The following is a 21024-nucleotide window of genomic DNA, read 5'->3' as shown; positions in this document are numbered from 1 at the left end:
AACCTAACCTAACCTACCTAACCTAACCTAACCTAACCTAACCTAACCTAACCTAACCTAACCTAACCTAACCTAACCTAACCTAACCTAACCTAACCTAACCTAACCTAACCTAACCTAACCTAAGTTTTCCCTGGGGAATCCCCAGGGAGCGCTTAGATATCGGATCAAAAGAAGCGGAACGCTTCTCTTCCATAGGGTCTAGGGTTGTGACGTCATCGTCGGTCAGAAGACTCCGCCTGGGAAAGATAGGCTCTTCTGGTCGCACCCGGCCTCGGAACTCCGTTCCCGGCCGATCGGCATTTACAAGATCACCACAGTCAGCGGCGCCCGCTCCGGGCTCGGCATGACTCGTGTCAACACATGACCACCTTACTAATGGGACCTGATGAGACTATAAAGTCGAAAGGTATCGTCCTGGGATTACCCCCCCAGGATATCTTGTCCCTTTCCCCAGTCTCACTCACTCGCCGCTTCGCGGCTCGCTCGAGATCAACCACCTAACCTAACCTAACCTAACCCTGAGTAGATTCAACCAACTTCATACTGTCTCCTGTATTCATCTAACCTCAGCACATCACTACTTTCCTCCTCACCATTGTCCCTTTTCATACTCACCACATCTACACTTACATTCAACTATATCTTCACACGGCACTCCTACATCACACCACTCAACTCAGCACTGCGACATCTTATTGTATGGAAAATGTGACAGCACAGCTCCATCACACACTCTCATAGCCAACTACCACAGCCACTTCACTTCTTTAATCCTTGCGACGCCTGGATTCAACACCGCACAAATCCACTCACCAGCCCATCTTGCGTCTCCATATCATCCAGTCTGTCCCTTATGCCCATACACTGTCTGTCACACTTCAAGTACACCTTTCCCAATTCAATTCCCACCCCACTTCACAGTCACTACTGGCACTTGGCTACTACTCTACCCTCTTCAATCCACCCAATGGTGGAAGTGAGCTTCATCTACAGGGGTCCTCCCCTCAGTCTCAGGACACTCCTCAGGAGAATGCCCAGGGTTGCTCTTCTCACACCCATAGCACACCCAAGACCAGCAATTATACCTGGTGTGGCCTCTGAAGGCACAGTGCTCACACACAGGCCCAGTGGCTGGATAGTTTTCAATTCACACAGCTATTAGCCCACCAATCATCCACACTTTCATCCCTTGGGATGTCCTGCTCAGGGATCTGGGATCTGTTTACTGATCCCACTGGTACAAGTGAGTCATGTTCAAGTCCAGTCTTACTGAGATTGGCCTGTTGCAGCAGACTTTGAATCCTTGCGACGAGAGGATTAAAACTGCTATGCAAACAATGTCTCAGTACCCTCAGCCTATGAGACATGTCTGCAAATGCATTTGGTGGTCATGGTGTTTAATCTGCTCGTCGAGAGGATTCAAAGGTGTGCATGCTTTCAGATGTCACTCAGGCTGTCATACCCTTAGAATGTGCACAGCTGCAGCTGTTCCTCTCACAGCTCCTGCTCAGGCACTTGGTGTGTGGTCCTTATATATGATACACTGAGGGCCAATCCATGTGCTATCACACTTGACATTGAATCTATGCGACGAGAGGATTCAAACTGGGATGCAAATAATGTGGCAGCAACCTCAGCCTGTTGGACATGTGTGTGGAGCATTGTCATTGAGATTGTTTGCCAGATCATGAATCCTTGCGACGAGAGGATTAACACTGCAGTGGGAACAATGGCTCAGCTGACTGAGTGGGACATGTGTGCAATCATTGCATTGGGTGCTCATGGCAGTGAATCTGTGCGTCGAGAGGATTCACTTCTGCAGATTCTGTGACTTTGCTTCATGTTAGCAGAACTGCTGACTGAAGAGATTGTGCAACGTCACTCAGCCTGTGGAGTGTGCACAGCTGCATGGCCTGAGATGCCTTTTTGGGACTGCAGCTGCTGCAGCGTCTCTGCGCTTACCCTTTTGGGAGCTGCAGGTCTCCGCAGCTGTCTGCACTTACCCTTTTGGGAGCTGCAGGTCTCCGCAGGTGTCTGCGCCTACCCTTTTGGGGTCTGCAGGTGCCTGCGCTTACCCTTTTGGGTGCTGCAGGTCTCCGCAGCTGCTGCTGCTGCTGTAAACTGCCCCCTCTTTACAGGGAGTATATAACTAGATTCCACAGACCGATGACTGGTTCACAGTCCTCGAGAATGTATCCATCACCCGGCTGCCTTATGTCGAGGCGGCCATGCAGTATGTGAGGTCTACCCGCGAAGGCGAGGTGCGCACTCTCCAGCGCGTCCTCATCGACATGAAAATCGAAGCTGTCCCTTCAACCATCACCGACGACTTCACCATGCCCCACCTCAACATCTTTATGCCATGGATAGGTAAGTCGTCCCAATTGACGCATTTCGCGCAACTAGCTCATCACACGTTGATTCACAGCCGGTGATCGGTTGAGGAGTGAGTAGCGCATAGTAGCACTCATCTATGGGCTAACATGCGTGTGTGTGCAGTTTCCAACGTCCTTGAGCCCGACAGTGATCGCAGCGTCTCACCGGAGTCCGACCGCCCCGACAGCCCTGCGCGCAACAGCGCCGCTCCGGATGAGGGGGAGGCAGTGGACGCGCAGGTCGAGGATGTGCTGGGCGACGACGCGCAGCTTGAGGATGCGACGGGCGGTGACGCGCAGGTCGAGGACGCGCCGGGCGAGGATGCGGATGGGGCAAAGGACGCGCTGGGCGACGACGCGCAGGTCGAGGACGTGCTGGGCGACGACGCGCAGCTTGAGGATGCGACGGGCGGTGACGCGCTGGTCGAGGACGCGCCGGGCGAGACTGAACCGGGCGAGGACGGTGAGGACCGCGATGACCGCAACGACGACGACGAGGCGACCGGTGAATACCTCGCACGACGTGCAAGCCCCGCCACGACTGACATCCATGCAGCCCGCCTGCAACACCACCCGTATGCGCAACGCGCACGCGAGGCCAACGAGGCGCGGGAGCGTGAAGACCGACCCGCCCTGCCCCATACGAGCGCGTCGCCTGTTGACGGCAAGGTCGAGGTCGAGGCGGCAGATGAGAGCGAGGTCGAGGTGGAGGAGGCAGATGAGAGCGAGGTCGAGGTGGAGGAGGCAGACGAGCTCGTCGACAGCGAGGACGACGAATCGCCGACCGGACCCAAGGGCAAGGGGAAGGCCCGAGGGGGAAAACGCATCAGCAGCAATTCGGCGCGGAAGGCACGGGCAGCAGGCAAGGGCAAGGCGTCGGCCGTGCCCAAGCGTGAGGACCCGGAGGTGGACAACTCTGCGCCCAAGTGGGAAGGGCAGTGGACCCTTCTCATGCCCGCAACTGAGAAGAACGACAACGTGCACGCGAAGGTGAGTTTCTGTTACGACAACACGTACTTCGCTAACTCTCTTACAGTTCATGGGCAAGTGGCGATGTGCGCAGTGCAAGAAGAGAGGCGCCACCGAATGCGTCATCCGCGGCCTCGGACGCAGGTGCGTCGCCTGCATCACCGGGCATAGATCTCCATGCGACATTAAGGTAAGTACAAACCTCTCTGCAAAACCGTTTAGGACACTGATTAAAGACTATGAAGACCTACTACGAAGCAGAGGCCGTCTACGTGAACGACCAGAAACACGGTCGATACGCTGACCTTCCCCCCGCGCGCTCGACCACTGCCCCCACGACCTCAAAGATCAACCCGCGCAAGCGGATGGCGGTCTCTTCGAGCGAAGAAATGTCGGACAGCCCGGGCGAGGACGACATCGTAAGTCGCACTCCACAAAGCGGCAAGGCGAAGACGGCTGCGAAGCCCAAGACGAAGGTCGCCGCACCCGTCTCCAGGACGTCGGCGAAATCGGCGACGGCCACGCCGAACAAGCGCAAGAAAGTCGACGCCACGCCGGAGGCCAAGCCGTCATCGGCGAAGATATCGGCGCGCGCATCAAAGCCTGGGCCGTCCCAGAAGACGGCCGACAACAAGAGCACGCGCGCCGAGGCAAGGGAGACGATAACCATCGACTCTGACTCCGAGGATGACCAGCCCCTACGCGCCTTAGTTGCCGGTGCGGCGAGCAGCCCCGACGCTCCCGAAGACGCGATGGATATCGATGAGCCGCAGGTCGTCGACGGCAAAGGGAAGAGTAGGGCGGGCGACCTTGGGCAGCTGCCCGAGGCGGTCCAGAACGACAGCGAGCCAGACGACCACGGTTCCCCGTGGCACGGCGATCGGAACGCGGTAGTGACGATGGGCTGGCTCGGTACGCGGTGGAAGGAGCTGATGGAGCAGATCCGGGACCGCATCGAGGACGAGGTGGAGAGCGCGGTGGGCTACCACGTATGTATCCGCCTTGCACTCATTATCATTCCACTAACGATGCTCTCACACAAGATTGCGAAGATGCAAGCTGCGTCCAGCAAGCCGCAGGTCCCAGCTCACCAACCGCCCGAGGACCTGGTGCGCCGGCCGGGGTGGTACCCCAAATACGACGGGCCGAGGCCTACGCCCATTAACAACCTGAAGACCGAAATGCTCGCGTCGAGGACCTCGAACGCGGCTGCTCCCTCTTCCTCGAGCGGCGCTGCGCGGTCGTCCTCAAATCCCACAGTGTCGAGTTCTAGGAACGCCGCAGCGTCATCGTCAAAGGACGACATGGCCGCATTCGCGCCCGACACCCCGACCCCGAAGCAACGCGGCGGCGGCTCGACAGCTTCAGCGTCGCGCAAGACCACGGGTGCCAAAAAGGCGGTCCACAAGGACTAGGACAGCTCGCGATGTGTGATTGTACGGACAAGGTTGGTCTTGATAGTATGTACATACACAAACGCCGTGTCTTGCTGGGCTGCGTCCCATGTCTTCTGGTCTCTAACGCTATCGCACCGTGTCGCGTGTCGTCAGCGCATATCTTGTCATACTCGTATTGTTCTCGCTCGCTCGTCGTCGCTGCCGTGTACCCAGGTCGTACTGTATCATACTGTTGCAATGTCATAACGTGTACCATGTCAGCTGGCGTGCCCCGTGTATATGGATGTCAGGGGATCTCGCGCGGGTGCGCAGGATCCCCTGGAACGTCCTCAGTACATGGTGCGGCGCATACATACGGGTCTGAGGGGATCTCGCGCGGGTGCGCAGGATCCCCTGAGACGTCCTCAGTGCGTGGTGCGACATACAATATGGCTGTCAGGGGATCTCGCGCGGGTGCGCAGGATCCCCTGGAACGTCCTCAGTACATGGTGCGACACATACATATGGCTGTCAGGGGATCTCGCGCGGGTGCGCAGGATCCCCTGGAACGTCCTCAGTACATGGTGCGACACATACATATGGCTGTCAGGGGATCTCGCGCGGGTGCGCAGGATCCCCTGAGACGTCCTCAGTGCGTGGTGCAACATACACATATGACTGTCAGGGGATCTCGCGCGGGTGCGCAGGATCCCCTGTGACACCTTGCGTGCGTGGTAAGACATACAATATGTGTCTGAGGGGATCTCGCGCAGGTGCGCAGGATCCCCTGTGACGTCTTGCGTGTGTGGTGCGACACATACATATGACTGTCAGGGGATCTCGCGCGGGTGCGCAGGATCCCCTAGGACGTCCTCAGTGCGTGGTGCGACATACAATATGGCTGTCAGGGGATCTCGCGCGGGTGCGCAGGATCCCCTGGGACGTCCTCGGTACATGGTGCAACATACACATATGGCCGCCGTGGTACGCTGACGCGACACTGCATTGCGTTATGCGCGGTGCGGAGAAGTCCCTTCGATTGTGGTATACCAAACGCATCAGCCACTGCCCAAGATAGACGGATACTCTATGCTACATGTTCAAGACAATACTCTGTACTACAGTTGTCTACTTCCGAGCACGCTTCGCCTTCTTCTGCTTGTCTCGCGACCCTTGGGATTTGCGCTTGCGACCACCGGAAGGACCGGGCACGGAATCTACAAAGAGCTTGAGTTTGACAGCAGCTGCGGGGAGGACAACTTACCAGCAGACGCGTTCGTCAACGCCGCGGACTTGTTAGACTCAGAGACCACGCTTTCCGAGCCTGACCTTTGGGAACGCTGACTAGGGTCCGGTGTCGCCTCACGAGAGTCCGAGTCATCTTCTAGCGACTGTTTCTTGAGCGCATCCATAGTTTTGCCCTGTATGATTCTATGAGTACCCCGTAACCGTGCGAGGACAGGATGCGCACCTTATGCTCGCATCCAAGCTTGTGTACGCGGCATGCCACGCACCTAGGCTTTCCGCCATCTTGCGGGACACGGCACTCAAGGTAACGCTTTTTGATGCATTGCGCGCACATGCCGGGACCGCAAATCTGGCCGTCCAGCACATGAGCGTTGTAAGGAGCAGATCAAGAGAAACTCACCACAATGTCGCCCGCGGGCGGAGGCAGTTTTGCAGGCCGCGCAACCGACGCTCCAACTTGGAGCGGTTCATCCATCCTTTCAGGCGCCCAACCTCGCGCTTGCAGGTTCAGGTACAGCTCCTTCGATTGCGCTGCTGCAAGCCGCTCCGCGTCAGTGACAGCCTCATCCCTCACTCGGTACACGGTGAAGCCGGGGAAGTCCTTCTCCTCGCCGAATTGTACTGGGGTTGCCGCTTCACGCAGGGGTGCGCCGTATGTCAACACAAAGCGGCAAAACAAACCGCAAGCATGCACGTACCGTGCAGTCGATCGTTTGCTGTGCAACAACAATGTACACCGAACGGTTAGCGGGCACACTAGTATACAACCCGGGGACTGACCCATCCAAATGTCGAGGAAAAGGTCCGCTGCCCGCTCCATGTCCTCGTCGGTGTGCGTGTCCGCCTCAAAGTAGAACGGCTCACACCTGCGCCATTTGACAAAGTAACGCCGCATGCTGAGATCCCGCGGCCATGCGCCCTCCTTTGGTGCGTCCCAGCAAGCCCAGTCAAGGACTAGCTGCACGAGGTGCGGAATCTGCTCGTCCTCGGGCAGCGCTTTGAGCGCATCAAGAACATCGTCCGTCTGAACAAGTCAGATCACACGTTCTGGTCAAAAGATCATGTAGACGTACGAGGATATGTTGCATGACGATCTTCTTGAAAGCGTCCCAGTTGAACGGCCCATTATACAGCACGCGCAACGTGCGGTTCAACTGTAAGAGCACCGGTAATGTCCAGTCGTCCGTGGACGGCAGCCGGTCGGTGAACTGTAACATATCCCGTCTACCGCTAAAACTGGGCCGACGCTTGACGGCCTCGCGATAGTACTTCCCCGTGTCTTCATAAGTCCATGGGCCAACCATGCTGGGCGGTGGGCGGCTCGTCCGACGTGGCAGATGTTGAGGTCGAGTGCAGGTACAAGGGCTGCAACGAGGAATGCGAGAGAGTGATATCGAAGCGAGGCCGCGTAGGCGAGAAACGGTCAAGAGCGAGGTAGAATCTGACCGACGGGATGCTAGCCAGGTCAAGCGCGCACGCCACACCGGCCGTCCGAATTAGACGCTGAGCGCGTCGCACAGATGGCTGGCCACGTCATATGACCGTGTTCCGCGGGCCGTGTTCCGAAGCCACTGTGGGCGCACCTGGTGGATGGTAAGGATGATGCGCACTCGAGACATGGTAAACGTTGAGACCGGAGGTGTGGATGCACGCGCATGGCATCAGGCAGCGGCGCCATGTCAATGTAATAGTCCGGGTATTTGCAAGAAACAGATTGCTAATTCCTCGCATTAAACGGAGTGCTACCACGATACTACAGTAGTGTCACGCACAAACGCCCTTCAAGACCGGGTATGCTTCACCTCCCTCTCCTCCTCAGACAACGTGTCTGCTGTGCGCTTTGCGCTGCCGGACGCGCCAGCAGACGACGACGGACCTGCACTGGAACCTTGAGAGACCGATGCCTTGGATAGCGCGCGGGGCGGGTTGAAGAAGGCTGGGTCCGCGCGCGGATCAACCAGCTCGGTCTATCTGTCCCGTGAGTCTGTTGTGCCAGAGATATCCTGTGCGCACGAACCTGATAGGCGCACTTGATCTTGCGCACACGGCACGACACGCACTTGGGTAATTCGGTATCGTTTGGAACACGGCATTCGAGGATGCAAGCCTTGACGCATTGTAGGCACATGTATGGCCCGCGAATCTGGTCACCTAGCGCATCAACAGCAAATGCAGAGCACAACCCTGTAAACTCACCACCGTGTCGTTCTCAGCCGGAGGCAGGTTCTCTGGCCTCTTGTACGACCTGACCTTGATCCAGGCCTTCATCTGCAACGGCGCACCGCACCGCCACTCCTGGTTCAGGTATGCCTCCAACGCCTCCGCCGCCTCGCGTCGCTGTTCGTCCGTGACATCTTGCATCCTCAACTTGTACTGCGTCACCCCAGGGACATCCTCCGCCTCGCGATACTGCACAGGTGTGTCCGCTGTACATGCGCGCCAATCGTCATACTCACACAACCGACCAAAGAGGAACAAACGTACCATACAGACGGTCATTGGCTGACCAGCGGGACACAGTGAGCGCACGCACACACGAACACGGTGATGCACTCACCGATCCACATATCCAGCAGAGCGTTGGCCGCCTGCTCCATGTCGACGTCGGTCGACGTGTCCGACTTGAAGTTCAGCGGCTCGCAGTGGCGCCATTTCATGAAGTAGCGGCGCATGCTCAAGCCCGGCGGCCACGCTCCCTCCTCCGGCGGGTCCCAGCAGGCCCAGTCCAGGACGAGCCGCACAAGGTGAGGCAGCGCGACGTCTTTCGATAGATTCTTGAGCGAGTTCAAGAGGTCGTCCGTCTGACGCACGTTTGACTCAGATCATCCGAGACACTGTGAGCACGCGACGCACCATGATGTACTTCATCAACAGGACCTCCGTCGTCTCCCAGTCAAAAGGCCCATTGTACACACCACGCAGGTTGCGGTTGAACTGCTCAAGCAGCTCAGCCGTCCACTCGTGCGTGGGCGGCACCTGGTCCGTGAACTCTAAATGTTTGCGCGTGCCGATGAAATCCACGCGTTTCTTCACCGCGGCCCGAAAGTACTTCTGCGTATGCTTCTCCGTCCATGTGCCGACCATGGTAGGTGTTGCGTGTAGAGATGCGATGGGCCCGCGGGCGTGGACAAGCGCGTGATGCGGTGTTGCCAAGATTGATGAACGCGGCGAGAGCAGGGAAAGATGCCGAAAGAAGCGACAACGGAACGATGAAGCGCGAAGTGGACCAACAAGCGCCTACCGCTGTACGCGTCAACAGATCATATGATCGCGTCCCCAGGGGCCGCCCAAGTGTCGCGCTCGCGTGCGTGTCTCACATGACCGTGTGTGGGCTACGCATGTTTGCCTTGCGCTCCAAGATGATACCGGGCGTCATCGTCGGTTTCAACTGTACCAACTTCACCATGTATGCATCACCGTTCATATATGGGTGGGGCAGTGCCGAATCAGGACTGCAACGCAACCGAGGTAAGACATTCCCCAAACGTCCGCGCCTCGCACTCATCCAAGCTCAGAAGGAGATACAAAACAGGCACCGGAACCGGTGTCGATTTCCAGCGTGCGAACTCGTCCTCTCTACATAACTGTTTCCGCCGCTGTGCCTACTGACATATGTTTGGTGGCAGTACATTACGGCTCACGAGAAATGCTCAGTTTGCACATGTCTTCAGCATGCTCGCTGTGATGTGCTTCCGGGCTCTATGAGCTGCTCCCAATGCGTTGACTTGGGCGTCCAGATACTGTGTACCGTGACCGTGGTGAGCATCGCATTTCTCAATGAACATAGCACCGACCAGGTGTGCTTGGGCAGCAACCATCGAGGGCACGCATGTGGCAGCGCGTCAAGAGTGAACCAGCCTACTACCTCAGCCACCACTTCATGGCCAATCTGCAATTGGTTTTACACGCATGGGAAGCCCAGCGCGCGCGCCATGCGCACGCTTATGAACACTTTCACCACACAGTATACCCGCGTCTTTCCAATCCGCTCTCGCCGCTCTACGAGAGCGATAAGACGGAGTATCTTGAGATTTACTATAGTTGGAGAGCGGTCAAAACAATGACGCTCATGCTATACGCATACGATGGAAGTTACAGGCGCTTGTTACAACGGCTCAGAGAGCAGCGCGCACGTCAGGAGGCACGTTCGAGACTTCGCGTATGGTCTTACTAGTAGAGTACATACTTCTTCTTGTGGAATCCAAATCAAGATCATGTGCGTCTATGTATGGATATGCGTGGCGCCCCGCGCACGTTCCCGCATCTGATCTATCAGATATGCTGCAGTGGCCGGCGGCACTTGTACTCATTGTTCGACTCCGATGACTGCGATAAACCTGCCGCAACACACCGGTAACTTGATGTCAGCTATGATATTGACCGGTTGCATTGACACGCCACATGCGCAGCAGAGAGTCGCATGCGACGGGAAGTGACGGTCGTGGTGCGTGGTGATGTCCCATGACAGACGCGTCCAAACTCACGGTTAGCATAGCGTCGTGCGAGCGAACGATGTATACAATGTCAGGCGTCAAACGCAACCTACTGCGCGGTGCGCGCACATGAGGTGATCTGCGCACGTTGCACTGATCATGCCGGTGATGATCCCTGCTCGTTCATGGTGAGCTTGCGCGTCCATGCATTCATGGATCCGCCATATCAATCAATGTTCCTCAGGCTCGGAACAACAATCCAAGGATGCGCACCGCATAGTACATACTACTGCGCATATTGCCACTTGTATAAATAGGCGCATTGGCGCAGGACTCTGCGCATGCGCAATACAACGTCGCGACATCAATGCGGATACCGGGGTGCAACCACTGATATTACCGTGTGAATGCAATACTGCTCACTGTGGCCGAACGGAGGTTCGTAACGCAGGAAGCGCCCGCCGCCACACAACTCACATGACGCAAAACATAGCACTCGGTATGTCAGGTGCCGTCTTCTCTTCTCAAGTCGCTGCCATGTCCAGCTCCAACACTCCCCAAAGTGTGTCTGCCGGTGGTAGTGGAACGACGTGCGAAGCCAGCGGTGAGTACCGAGCATTTATATTCCAAGTAGCGGACTGACCATTCTCAAGCCGGTGAATACTTAGCGTGCCCGCGCCGTGAACAGCCAAAATCAGTACGGACCCCTGCTAGTTGTAGGTACTCAGTGGCGTCCAGGGCTGACTCGCTACCTACAGATGCATGGCGCCGACCGGTGTGCAATGTGCATCTTCCACCGCAGTGCCAATTGCGACGTACGTCCAAACTCGGAGACATGCGAGCAGTGCTTGACACGCGGATTGGGAATAATGTGCACGGTAGCGGTGAGTGTCCATCATGTCGGTATCTGGGTAACCCTCAGACTAACTGTGCCTGCACCGGCAGTCATCGTGGCCGCACAGGATGAGTGCCGCGTTTGACAATAACCCGCACGAGTACATGTCGGCCGAGTTCATGGCCAAATTCATCAAATTCGCGGCTCCGTACGCGGGTAGGGTACTAGAGCTCATGGGCAAGCGCATGGCGTATACCTGTGAGGCTGACACTCAACTCGTGATACGCGTGGATCAAGTTTGGGACCCTAAGGCTCTGGAGCGTTACTTGGATGAGCGGCGCGCCCGCTTCGACGCGATCGTATGTGAGCAGAACCTCATGGATACGTTATGGCCAGTGATGGACCAGTACATGGGCTTGTACAAAAGGGAGGCAGAAGCGATCGCCCTTGCGGACATGTTAGAGATTGAATTGAACGCGGACTGGAATCGTTTCATGTCCTAGGCATCTTAGTATCTGTATCTCTGTCTAATTTTGAGCGGATCTGTCGTTTGTACATGGGACATCGGGGTGTGATCGGCAATTCCCAGATTAGCGATAGCCTTGTGTGTGTCTATGTACGGACATCTGTAGCGCTCAGAACCGATCACTTCATCACACACAATCGATCAGATTGATCTGACAGCTTGTTATCGTGTCTCAGATGCTGCGGCTGCAATGTGCATGCACACTGAGACCATGTGCGTGCATTATGTTCTCAAGCATTGGGAAGTGAGGTGATGCTGCGCGCTCGCGTGAATCCCAATAATGTATGTGCGCATACTACGAAACACAGTACTCCTCCAAGGGGATCTTGCGCGGGAGGGTGGGATCCCCTGTTACATGGTGCGCGCAGTACCGGAGACAATAGGTTACTTTGAGGAACCTAAGGCATGGTTCGCGATGCTGACATGTGCTTGAGGGGATCTCGCGCACGCGCGCGAGATCCCCTGGGAGACTGTGTGTACTACGTTTGAGTACACGGACGCGTCGTGCGCGCGTACCCTTTCTAGGGGATCTCGCGCGGGTGCGCAGGATCCCCTGAGACCCCATGTGCGTACGCTGTGCGGGTACATGGAGGTATCATACATGCATATACTTTGTAGGGGATCTCGCGCACCCCTGGGGACTGTGTGTACTATGTTTGAGTAAATGGATGTGTCATGCGCGCGTACCCTTTCCAGGGGATCTCGCGCGGGTGCGCAGGATCCCCTTGGAGCCCATGTGCGTACGCTGTGCGGGTACATGGAGGTATCATACATGCATACCCTTTCCAGGGGATCTCGCGCAGGTGCGCAGGATCCCCTGGGAGCCCATGTGCGTACGCTGTGTGGGTACATGGGGGTATCATACATGCATACCCTTTCTAGGGGATCTTGCGCGGGTGCGCAGTATCCCCTGGGAGACTGTATGTGTACAATGTTTGAGTACATGGATGTGTCGTGCGCGCGTACCCTTTCTAGGGGATCTCGCGCGGGTGCGCAGGATCCCCTAACACATGGTGCGTGGTGCGTGCATGGCACATGGGACTGGCATATGTCCCAGGGGATGTCGCGCCAGTGCACAGACCCCTGACATTCAGTACTGGATGTTGGTCTTGACGCAGTCCACATAACTGGTGTTGAGAGGTGCGCAGGGGATCTCGCGCGCCCGCGCGAGATCCCCTGAGACATGTAGGTGCGGCCCGAAGTCAGCACTTGCCTTATATGGTAATGGCCCAAAAAGGAATTACCATATAAGGCAAGCTGAGGGCACGCTGACCCCCCCTGGACTTAGGTGAAGGGGGTATAATTGCTCATGTCGGGACCCACCCCTCCCACCTGCTCTCCGCCTCCCCAAAGCCGTACCTGGTGCAGCCCGTTTAAATTTGGGCGTCTATAGGGTTTATCCCGGCGCCTATAGGGTTCCGCGGGCGCTAGGTTCACCCCAGGGACGGTCAAAATGCTCTCATAACCTAACAAGAACGTCCGCAAACTCCAGATCTCGTTCTCCCTTTCGTTCGGGAGAGGGTTCCGGAACGGGTCGATGGCGCCGTCTGGTAAGGGACGAGCTGGATTGGTCCTAGCAGCTCTCACCAAGTTAGGAGGACCTCGGAGGTTAGACTTCCATTGACGGTGGTTCCGCAGAACCCAATCCTCCGGCTTCCTCTGCAGGCGTAGAAGACAGGGTCCACGATTTTGCAGCCAAGTGATCGTGCTCAGGTACCCTTCGTCGCCCTCCGCTAGCAAGAGTTGAGGAGAGGGTAGCGGCGTCCCCGCGTCTTGAGGATAGACCGGCGCGGGACCCAGCTCGTCTTCTCCCTTTAGCCGGAGGACTGGCACGTTTCCGTCACGCTCGAAGGGATGGTGGAGGTATTCATCCACCTCGGCGGCGGAGTGCAGCGGAAGGCGGGTCCTTAGAGGGACTCCGGAGGGTAGGCTGACCGTGTGCAGCTCGTCAACGGTTGGGGCCATCGGGGGAGTCGGGAGCGTGTGGGGGGTTGCTTCCGAGATCCGGCTCTCGAGGGGTAGACCCATGCGTTCGAATAACGAAGTCTTTGAGCGCTTTTCATCGGGACCCAGTTCTCCTTCTTCCAGAACAGGGATCTCTGGAGGATTCAGTCGAGAAAGGAGGCTCGAGGGCTCCAGCCTATCCAGCAGGGATCGACGGGGAGGAACCGGAATAGCTGACGCAAGTCGTTGTTCGAGGGGTAGCGAGGGCGTCAATGGCGGGGGAGTAGCGGGTCTCGTGGGGGCCCGTTGCTCAGTAGACGACGCGGGGCTTCGCGAACGCCTACTAGGCCCAGAGCTCCTTTCCCTCCCTCGTGTCGGCGCGTGAGGCGTCCCCTCCCTTCGATTGAATCGACGGCGGTCGTCGAAGTCAATCCTTTGACCCGGAGGGGGACGGTTCATCCCGCGGGGGGTGTATCGGACCGGGGAGAAATGCAGCCGCCGAGGCGATCGCCGGCGATCGGATTGTCGTTCCGCGAGACGGTCTCGGCGGGGGGAAGGAGAACGGGACCGTCGCCGGGAGGCGCGTTCCAATGGAGCGGGGGAACGTCCCCGACGCGGCGGGGGAGGCGACACGCGACGAGGAGGAGAGCGAGGACGCGAGGGACGAGCGGGCAAGCGCGAAGGAGACGTTCGACAAGGAGGGGCAAGAGGAGTGATTGGAGGAGGCAGGAGGGACCGTCGTGACGACGGGGAAGCGCGTCGCTTACCCCGGTCCAGCTGACTCGAAGAGGCCGACGAGGAGGTGAGGGAAGGCTTCGTCGCAGACTCAACCCGCTTCGAAGGAGGCGGAGAACCAAGGACCATCGGAGAATCGACTCGGGGAGGAGGGGAAACGTCCATTCTCCTTCCCAGGGGAGAAGACAACCTCGGAGGCGACGAAAGAGGGGTAGGATCGGGGGCGGGCTGATTGACCCATCCTTCCTCTTCTGCGACGGAGGTGAGCGCGGCAATAGGACTACCGGCTAGCGGTCGAGCGGAGGGGACCGTCATGGGCAGAGACGGTCCGGCGACCGGGGCGGGTCGGCGAAGGCCACGGGATTTCTCCCAGTCGAAGTCCGAATCTTCGTCAGCGGACAGGAATTCCGCGGCGCGTTGCTTCTGGCGACGCGACGACTTCTTCGTTTTTTCGGGCGGAGGACCGTGCTCTTCCTCGTCCCAGGGTTCATTGGACAAACGTCCATCGACAGAATGGATCCGCAGGAGGAGTTGAGACGCTGCGGGACCTTCACGGCGGGAGTACCAGACGGGGATACCGAACCATACTAATCGCTTGATGAGGTCTTCGTCTGACCCTCGAACCCAACAACCGACGCCGACGAGGCTAGGAGATGGGGCAGCGAGACGCCCTTCGTCAAACGCTTTCTGGAGGTAGGAGCGGTACGCGTACGCCCTCAGCTCCAGTAAATGGCGCTGGATCGTCGCCACATGCTTGCGGGCCGTCTCGAGATTGGAGTCGATGTACTCGAACTGGTACCTAGCTTCCTTGACGTCCGCTGGTCGGAGGACCAGAGACTTGGGCGGGTCTCGATCTCTAGAGAGGAATCCCTCCGCCCGAAGGAGCTCCGCATCGTACAGGCCCGTCAAAGCTATGATGAAGTCCGAGTCGGACTTGCCCTTGCCACTCTGGTTGTTGAGGATGTGGAAGTTACCTCTCCGTCCATTCCTCTTGCAATCCAGAAGGACGTACGCAGGGTCGACTCCTTCCGCGCCAGGAGGTATCTCGTATATGAAGGGCAGATGGCCCCTGGCGCTGCTCCAATATTGCGGGTGGAATCCCGGCTCGAATATACCCCTCCTACCATCTGAGAGAACATCCTCGTGGTCCCGCGGGCCCGGCGGAGGGGAAGGGACGTAGTCGGCGTTGGGTGAGACGGCGTAGGACCCGTCCTCCAGAGCAGCCATAGCACGGACCGCCCGGTGAGCCGAATACAGCGGCCAGTTTTTATCCCTTACTTGCGGCCTCAAGGGAAGGACCTGGTAGTCCATAGGGACCCATAGGGAGGAGCGGAAACGTGGCAGTTCCCTAGTCGCTCTCGAAGGTCGGGACATGTCGACGCTCAGGAGGTTCGGAGTCAAACACTCTTGAGGGAGCACAAAGGAGAGGATAGAGAACGAGACGAAGTTCGGAATGTCGAACACCCGTCTGGAGGAGGCGCAGAGGTTCGGAGCTTTCGAACACTCGCGGATGGTAGTAAGAGAGGGAGGAGGTCGCGCGCTAAAGGCGCTGAGCTAGCTACCTCCGCGACGCGGTCACGTGGGGAGTGTTCCGTCACGGATCGCGTACTACTCGCGATCGGAACTTCGCATAACTATAGTAATTCTAACTGTACAGTACGGGTCGTTGCTATATACGGGGTCTAATTGTCAGACAGGGGAACGGTCGAACGTTCGCGCTAGCGGGTCAAGTTATGGATCGCTTTGAATTCGCGAAGGATCTCGTACGCGTTGGCGAGATGCGAGGCGGGTTCCCAAGTGTCGTATACTGGACTGTATCCTTTCCAGCGTACAAGAAACTCGAGGCGATTGCTTCTTGACTTGTTCCTTCTCCACGCTACGATGCGTTCGACTTCGTACTCTTCCGCAGCCAAGATCTCCGAGTTGCGTGGGTCCGGCAGGACGGGGCGATTCACGCCCATTACGGATCCGTCGGATTCTTGGTATCTGCGAAGGTGCTCGATGTTGATGACCGGATTCATGGGATAGGTGTTGGGCATGGCGAGCTTGTACACAAGGGGGTTAACTTGCTCCTGAACCAGGAAAGGACCCAACATCTTCTGTACGAGCTTCTTTCCAGTGCCCTTGACGTCGACTAGTTCCAGCGAGTGCGGGTTGACTAGCACGCGGGAGCCCACTGGGAAGGTTTCCGGGCGACGGCCCTCATTGAACGTCCGAGCAGCTTGTTCTTGAGCCATGGCGATAGCGTCACGAGCCCTTTGTCGGTGGAGTTCCATACTCAAGACGAACTCGGTAGCTCTTTCGCTAACAAGCAACGGACGTTGCTCGTAGCGGTTAGTGCCGCCTATGAAGTCGGCCGACCCTTTTGGTTCGAATCCGTAGAGCAGGAAGTAAGGGGAATACCCGGTTGTTGAGTGAACGGATGAGTTGTACGCGTGGGCGAGGGCTGGGAGCCACTGGGACCATCCTTGTCGGTCTCCTTGGACGTAGGCTCGCAGCATGGTTTCCAATCGCTGGTTAACAATCTCCGTTTGGCCGTCGTGCTGAGGATGATGGGAGGACGAGAGGGAGAGGTGAATTCTCAATTCTTCGGCGACTGATCTCCAGAATTCAGAAATCCATCGGCCGTCCCGATCGCTAATGATATGGTCCGGGATACCAAAGCGGAATATGACTTGCAGTACGAATAGGTGGGCGAATTCCACCGTATTCATAGTCCCTTGACAAGGAACGAAAAGGGCATATTTCGTGCATCGGTCGACCACCACGAATATGGCGTCGAATCCGTCCGAGCACGGCAAGCCCGTGATCAGGTCGAACGAAATCCATTCGAACGGTCGGTCGGGTACCGGGTTTGGTCTCAGGAATCCAGCTTTCGCCCGGTGGTCGGCTTTCGTCTTCTGACAAACGTCACAAGACATGGCGTAGTCCTTGACATCTTTCCGCAGGGTAGGCCAGAAGAACCTCGAGTTGATGCGCATAGCTAGCTTGGCGGGTCCTTCGTGTGCTGATTCATAAGGAGAGTCGTGAATCCTGGCAATGAGAGGGAATACTTCAGCTCGAGGGACGCAGAGTCTGGCAGGGTCCGAGCCCGTCCGCATGTATAACAATCCTGAGTCGTCCGTGAAGAAACATTGTCCCGCAAATTTCTGTAGACCTGGTTCTGATGCCTTCATCCACTTGATTTTGAAGAAAGCATCTTTGGCGTAGCTCTTCGCGAACTTCTCGCGATATTCGTTACTAAGCTCAATCAGAGCAGTCGGTAGCGAGACATCTTCGGGCGGCCCGTAGAGAGTGCTCGGATTCGTTGTCGCGATAGCGGGCGGCTTGGGATCTTGTTCCGTGGTCGCGATGCCGTCTCGTTTCTTCTTAGTAGGCACTACTGGGGGGCGCCGGTGTTCCTTGAATCTCGTAGAGACTGGAGCTGCTAGCTTATCTCCAATGTTGGCGTCGTCTCGGGCCTCGTCGTAGTTCGGGTCTCTTGTGCAGATCGGAGAATCGATCATGCTCTGAGTATCCTCGCGGTCCGAGCAGATCGGTGCTTCGATCATGCTCTGGGTATCCTCTTCACTCCACTTGTAGTTGCCCCCCACGTCGAGGCCCGAGTCGTCGACGGGGGAGTTGCTGAAGGGTCCCCAAGCTGGAGCGGCGTCGAGGACATCTTCCCAAGAGCGAATAATGGTCGCGGCTGCTGCCATCTTCACCGCCGGAGATCGTTCTGCAGCAGACTCGGCGGCCGCGGGTTTGACTTGGTCAGTAACAATTGGAATCGAGGGGTCGGACAGTGGTGAATCGTGAGCGGGAGGCTCTCTGGGGAGTCGCGATAGAGGATCGACGTTAGAATGAACTCGACCCGCTCGGTGTACGATGTCGAGATTAGGCAGGTAAGCCGCGAACACCGCCCCCCAGGCTGCTAGTCTGCGATTGGTGTTCTCGTAAGTCCTGGCCCATTGGAGCGCTGCATGGTCGGTGACTAGAGTAACCTGTTCGCCTTCTATGAAAGGCTGGAAGCGGACAAGACCGTCCTTCGCCGCTAGAGCCTCTCGTTCGGTCGCTGAGTAATTCCGCTCGGCTGGTTTACAAGTTCGACTCCAATAAGCAATGACCCTCTCCACATGGACGGTCGTTTCGTCCAATGTGGAGGCCCATTGCCCTGGTGGGGGGCTATCGTCGAATTTGTTGGATATCCGTGAGGTGAGGCTGGGAACGGCGGATCCTTCTCCGAACGCTTTGTTCAACCGGTCGTAGGCTCGAGTGCCTTTGAGATCGCCTACTCGGATAGGTTGTACTTGCTGTAAGCAAGCTCCTAAAGCAATATCGGAGGCGTCCGTATACAACCGGTATGGATTGCCGGCCGCAGCATGAGCCAGGACCGGTGCGGATTGGAGAACGTCCTTCGCACGCTGCCATGCTGATTCGCACTCGGCCGTCCATTCCCACTTATGATCCTTCTTCAACAGCTCGAACAGGGGTGAGACGATGAAGGAATAGTAAGGGATGTAAGTGGAAAAGTAGACCGTCATGCCGAGGAACGTTTGCAGGTCGAGTACGCGTTTGGGGCGTGCTAATTCCTGAACGGCCCGTACCTTCTCGTGATGAGTGGAGAAGCCCAAGCGCGACACCTTTTGTCCAAGCAGTAGGATTGAGGTGTATCCGAAGTGACACTTAGGGGGGGAGAGTGTGATGCCAGAGGAGATAACGGCTTTAAGGACCTTGTCTAGGTGATCGATGTGCTCGTTCCAGGACCGCGAATACACGACGATATCGTCGATGTACACCAGAGAGAACAACCAAAGGTACGGGGCTAGAACTCCTTGCATCACACGCTGAAAAGCGGAAGGACCATTCCGCAATCCAAAAGGTAATCGTTTGAATTGGAACAGCCCGTGGTGCGTGCGGAAAGCAGTCTTTTCTCGATCGTTGTCGGCGACCATGAGTTGCGTGAATCCAGATAAGGCATCGAGAGAGGTGAGCACTTGCGCTCCGGACAGAGCTTGGAGGATTTCGTTTTGTCTGGGAATAGGGAATTCGTCCGGTACGGTGACAGCGTTGAGACGTCGGTAGTCTACGCATAATCGAGGTTTACCGTTTCGGTAGGCGATCAGTACGGGGGCCCCCCAAGGACTATTCGACGGCTCGATTACGTCGAGATTCAACCAGGCTTCGTGTTGCTTGTCGATAACCTCTCGTTTAGCTGGGGACGCAGCATACATGGGCAAGGATACAGGCCGCGCGTCCGGCTGGAGTTTGATTTCGACCTCGGTGGGGTTCTGACCCAGCCGTCCGTCGAAGGCAAAGGCCGCTTGGTTCACGCGTAGCATACGAATAAGTCGGTCGCGTTGCTCATCGGGCCATTCTGGGCCGATGTCCAGTAGTTTTTCCAACTCGCTAGACGGGTAGGTTTCCAAGTCGGGAAGCTCGGCGGTCTTGGGTCCCCATTGATCGTCGACGTCTTCGGACAAACCCGACGCCTTATCATCCGCAGGGAGGGTATCGGAAGCTCCACGTATAAATGTCTGTACCGAAGCTGCGTGAGCTAGCAACTCTGGAGTGGAGTCGGCGAAGTATCCTTCGGGTGCATGGAGTAGACCCAACGTCTCGCCCTCCCGGATCATATATGGTCGGTCCGTGGGGTTGGTCACTGGAACGTACAAATGACCGGTATCGATCATAGTAGGAGTCGTCAATAAGAAAGTCCCGTCCGATTGACCGAGTACAGTCTTTTCGATGAACCATTGCGATTGGGTGCCGAGAGGGAGTCGAATAGGCACCGGGCGACAAGAGTGCGGAGCTATTCGCACATCTTGTGCCGCTAATGCTGAAGGACGTTGGGTTTTGACGAGTTCTCTATGACGATCCGCTCGGCGTCGACGATGCGTTTTTGCGCGTACAAAACTGGAGTCGGCCGCTCTGACCACCACCTTGAGACTGGGCCTGTCCTTGCGTACTGAAGAGGACGCGGGGATCGAATACCCAGTGTTTCCTACTCGGATAGCAGAACCTTCCGTAACGCTGCGAGTAACGCTTAGCTCGTAGTTTACGTGGAAGTCTTCTCCTAGGAGTAGCGGAGCGGACATCCCTGGAACCACGTAACACTCGGCCGTCATTTTAAGGACATGACCTTGTTCCGTCTCGACGTATACTTGTGTCTGAATATACCCCGATATGCGGAACCCTCCAGTCAACTGGAATAAATTCATGCGGAGTCCTTGCTTGACCTTAGGGCGAGAGGCGGCCGGGAGCGATTCAAGGTATTCTTGAGAGATCAAAGAGATGTCGGCCCCCGAATCTGCTCGGCAGGTTACGGTAGGGTGTGACAAACACCCTAGACGCAATGGAAAAGACAAGGCCGCGACTCCTACTGTCGAGTGACCAGCAGGTGGATCGCGCACTCTAGCCAGGGGAACTATTAGAGGCTCGCTAGACTTCGGAGGAGCGCGGGCAACAGGGACGTGGTCGTCCACCGCAGCCGCGGTCCCAGCGAAGCGATCCGGGTGGCTCTCGTAATGAGAGGAGCCGTCTACTGATAACGCTTCCGCAATCATATCAACCAGAGAGCTGGTATGATCTCGTTTGGGAG

The 21024-nt window shown here is 57.0% G+C and overlaps 6 protein-coding genes across 6 annotated transcripts; 3 read left to right on the top strand and 3 right to left on the bottom strand.

Moving 5' to 3' along the window:
• The first annotated feature begins 2165 nt into the window (after positions 1–2165).
• C8Q71DRAFT_851285 (uncharacterized protein) lies at positions 2166–5003 on the top strand. The gene is made up of 6 exons (XM_047926757.1): positions 2166–2373; positions 2432–2449; positions 2503–3368; positions 3415–3537; positions 3593–4336; positions 4391–5003. The coding sequence occupies exons 1-6, from the start codon at positions 2232–2234 to the stop codon at positions 4760–4762; spliced, it is 2265 nt and encodes a 754-aa protein (XP_047773849.1). The 5' UTR covers positions 2166–2231; the 3' UTR covers positions 4763–5003.
• A 677-nt stretch (positions 5004–5680) lies between these two features.
• On the bottom strand, positions 5681–7464 carry C8Q71DRAFT_911350 (uncharacterized protein). Its single transcript, XM_047929129.1, has 7 exons — positions 7045–7464; positions 6752–6995; positions 6670–6687; positions 6372–6604; positions 6195–6320; positions 5988–6144; positions 5681–5940 (listed from the first exon to the last, which is right to left on the bottom strand). The coding sequence occupies exons 1-7, from the start codon at positions 7273–7275 to the stop codon at positions 5852–5854; spliced, it is 1098 nt and encodes a 365-aa protein (XP_047773848.1). The 5' UTR covers positions 7276–7464; the 3' UTR covers positions 5681–5851.
• Positions 7449–9233, bottom strand: C8Q71DRAFT_786318 (uncharacterized protein). Its single transcript, XM_047925130.1, has 7 exons — positions 8825–9233; positions 8529–8772; positions 8456–8473; positions 8168–8397; positions 7989–8114; positions 7744–7938; positions 7449–7688 (listed from the first exon to the last, which is right to left on the bottom strand). Exons 1-6 carry the CDS (start codon positions 9053–9055, stop codon positions 7753–7755), a joined length of 1035 nt encoding a protein of 344 aa, XP_047773847.1. The 5' UTR covers positions 9056–9233; the 3' UTR covers positions 7449–7688; positions 7744–7752.
• Positions 9234–9300: 67 nt separating this feature from the next.
• Positions 9301–10196, top strand: C8Q71DRAFT_786315 (uncharacterized protein). Its single transcript, XM_047925129.1, has 4 exons — positions 9301–9439; positions 9487–9530; positions 9598–9726; positions 9783–10196. Exons 1-4 carry the CDS (start codon positions 9310–9312, stop codon positions 10143–10145), a joined length of 666 nt encoding a protein of 221 aa, XP_047773846.1. The 5' UTR covers positions 9301–9309; the 3' UTR covers positions 10146–10196.
• A 711-nt stretch (positions 10197–10907) lies between these two features.
• On the top strand, positions 10908–11890 carry C8Q71DRAFT_786312 (uncharacterized protein). The gene is made up of 4 exons (XM_047925128.1): positions 10908–11008; positions 11058–11101; positions 11163–11288; positions 11350–11890. Exons 1-4 carry the CDS (start codon positions 10942–10944, stop codon positions 11740–11742), a joined length of 630 nt encoding a protein of 209 aa, XP_047773845.1. The 5' UTR covers positions 10908–10941; the 3' UTR covers positions 11743–11890.
• Positions 11891–13049: 1159 nt separating this feature from the next.
• On the bottom strand, positions 13050–15818 carry C8Q71DRAFT_862547 (uncharacterized protein; the record flags this gene model as incomplete). Its single annotated transcript, XM_047928043.1, has 1 exon — positions 13050–15818. The coding sequence occupies one exon, from the start codon at positions 15816–15818 to the stop codon at positions 13050–13052; it is 2769 nt and encodes a 922-aa protein (XP_047773844.1).
• Between the last annotated feature and the right edge of the window lie 5206 nt (positions 15819–21024).

The sequence above is a fragment of the Rhodofomes roseus genome (genome assembly GCF_022264815.1).
Source record: "Rhodofomes roseus strain CIRM-BRFM 1785 chromosome Unknown C8Q71scaffold_31, whole genome shotgun sequence".
Lineage (NCBI taxonomy): Eukaryota > Fungi > Basidiomycota > Agaricomycetes > Polyporales > Fomitopsidaceae > Rhodofomes > Rhodofomes roseus.
This window is presented reverse-complemented; position numbering and strand designations above follow the sequence as displayed.

Excerpts from the sequence above, each read along its gene's own strand:
- C8Q71DRAFT_786318 (XM_047925130.1), bottom strand. The coding sequence starts at position 9,055 with ATGGTCGGCACATGGACGGAGAAGCATACGCAGAAGTACTTTCGGGCC. Across the intron at positions 8,773-8,824 it reads TGTTGATGAAGTACATCATG|ACGGACGACCTCTTGAACTC; the intron begins GTGCGTCGCGTG and ends AACGTGCGTCAG. Across the intron at positions 7,939-7,988 it reads AGATCAAGTGCGCCTATCAG|ACCGAGCTGGTTGATCCGCG; the intron begins GTTCGTGCGCAC and ends CGGGACAGATAG.
- C8Q71DRAFT_851285 (XM_047926757.1), top strand. The coding sequence starts at position 2,232 with ATGCAGTATGTGAGGTCTACCCGCGAAGGCGAGGTGCGCACTCTCCAG. Across the intron at positions 3,369-3,414 it reads ACGACAACGTGCACGCGAAG|TTCATGGGCAAGTGGCGATG; the intron begins GTGAGTTTCTGT and ends ACTCTCTTACAG. Across the intron at positions 4,337-4,390 it reads AGAGCGCGGTGGGCTACCAC|ATTGCGAAGATGCAAGCTGC; the intron begins GTATGTATCCGC and ends CTCTCACACAAG.
- C8Q71DRAFT_786315 (XM_047925129.1), top strand. The coding sequence starts at position 9,310 with ATGTTTGCCTTGCGCTCCAAGATGATACCGGGCGTCATCGTCGGTTTC. Across the intron at positions 9,440-9,486 it reads AGGACTGCAACGCAACCGAG|AAGGAGATACAAAACAGGCA; the intron begins GTAAGACATTCC and ends ATCCAAGCTCAG. Across the intron at positions 9,727-9,782 it reads AGATACTGTGTACCGTGACC|CAACCATCGAGGGCACGCAT; the intron begins GTGGTGAGCATC and ends GTGCTTGGGCAG.
- C8Q71DRAFT_786312 (XM_047925128.1), top strand. The coding sequence starts at position 10,942 with ATGTCCAGCTCCAACACTCCCCAAAGTGTGTCTGCCGGTGGTAGTGGA. Across the intron at positions 11,102-11,162 it reads GCCGTGAACAGCCAAAATCA|ATGCATGGCGCCGACCGGTG; the intron begins GTACGGACCCCT and ends CGCTACCTACAG. Across the intron at positions 11,289-11,349 it reads GAATAATGTGCACGGTAGCG|TCATCGTGGCCGCACAGGAT; the intron begins GTGAGTGTCCAT and ends CTGCACCGGCAG.
- C8Q71DRAFT_911350 (XM_047929129.1), bottom strand. The coding sequence starts at position 7,275 with ATGGTTGGCCCATGGACTTATGAAGACACGGGGAAGTACTATCGCGAG. Across the intron at positions 6,321-6,371 it reads CGCCCGCGGGCGACATTGTG|ATTTGCGGTCCCGGCATGTG; the intron begins GTGAGTTTCTCT and ends CTGGACGGCCAG. Across the intron at positions 5,941-5,987 it reads GTTGACGAACGCGTCTGCTG|ATTCCGTGCCCGGTCCTTCC; the intron begins GTAAGTTGTCCT and ends AGCTCTTTGTAG.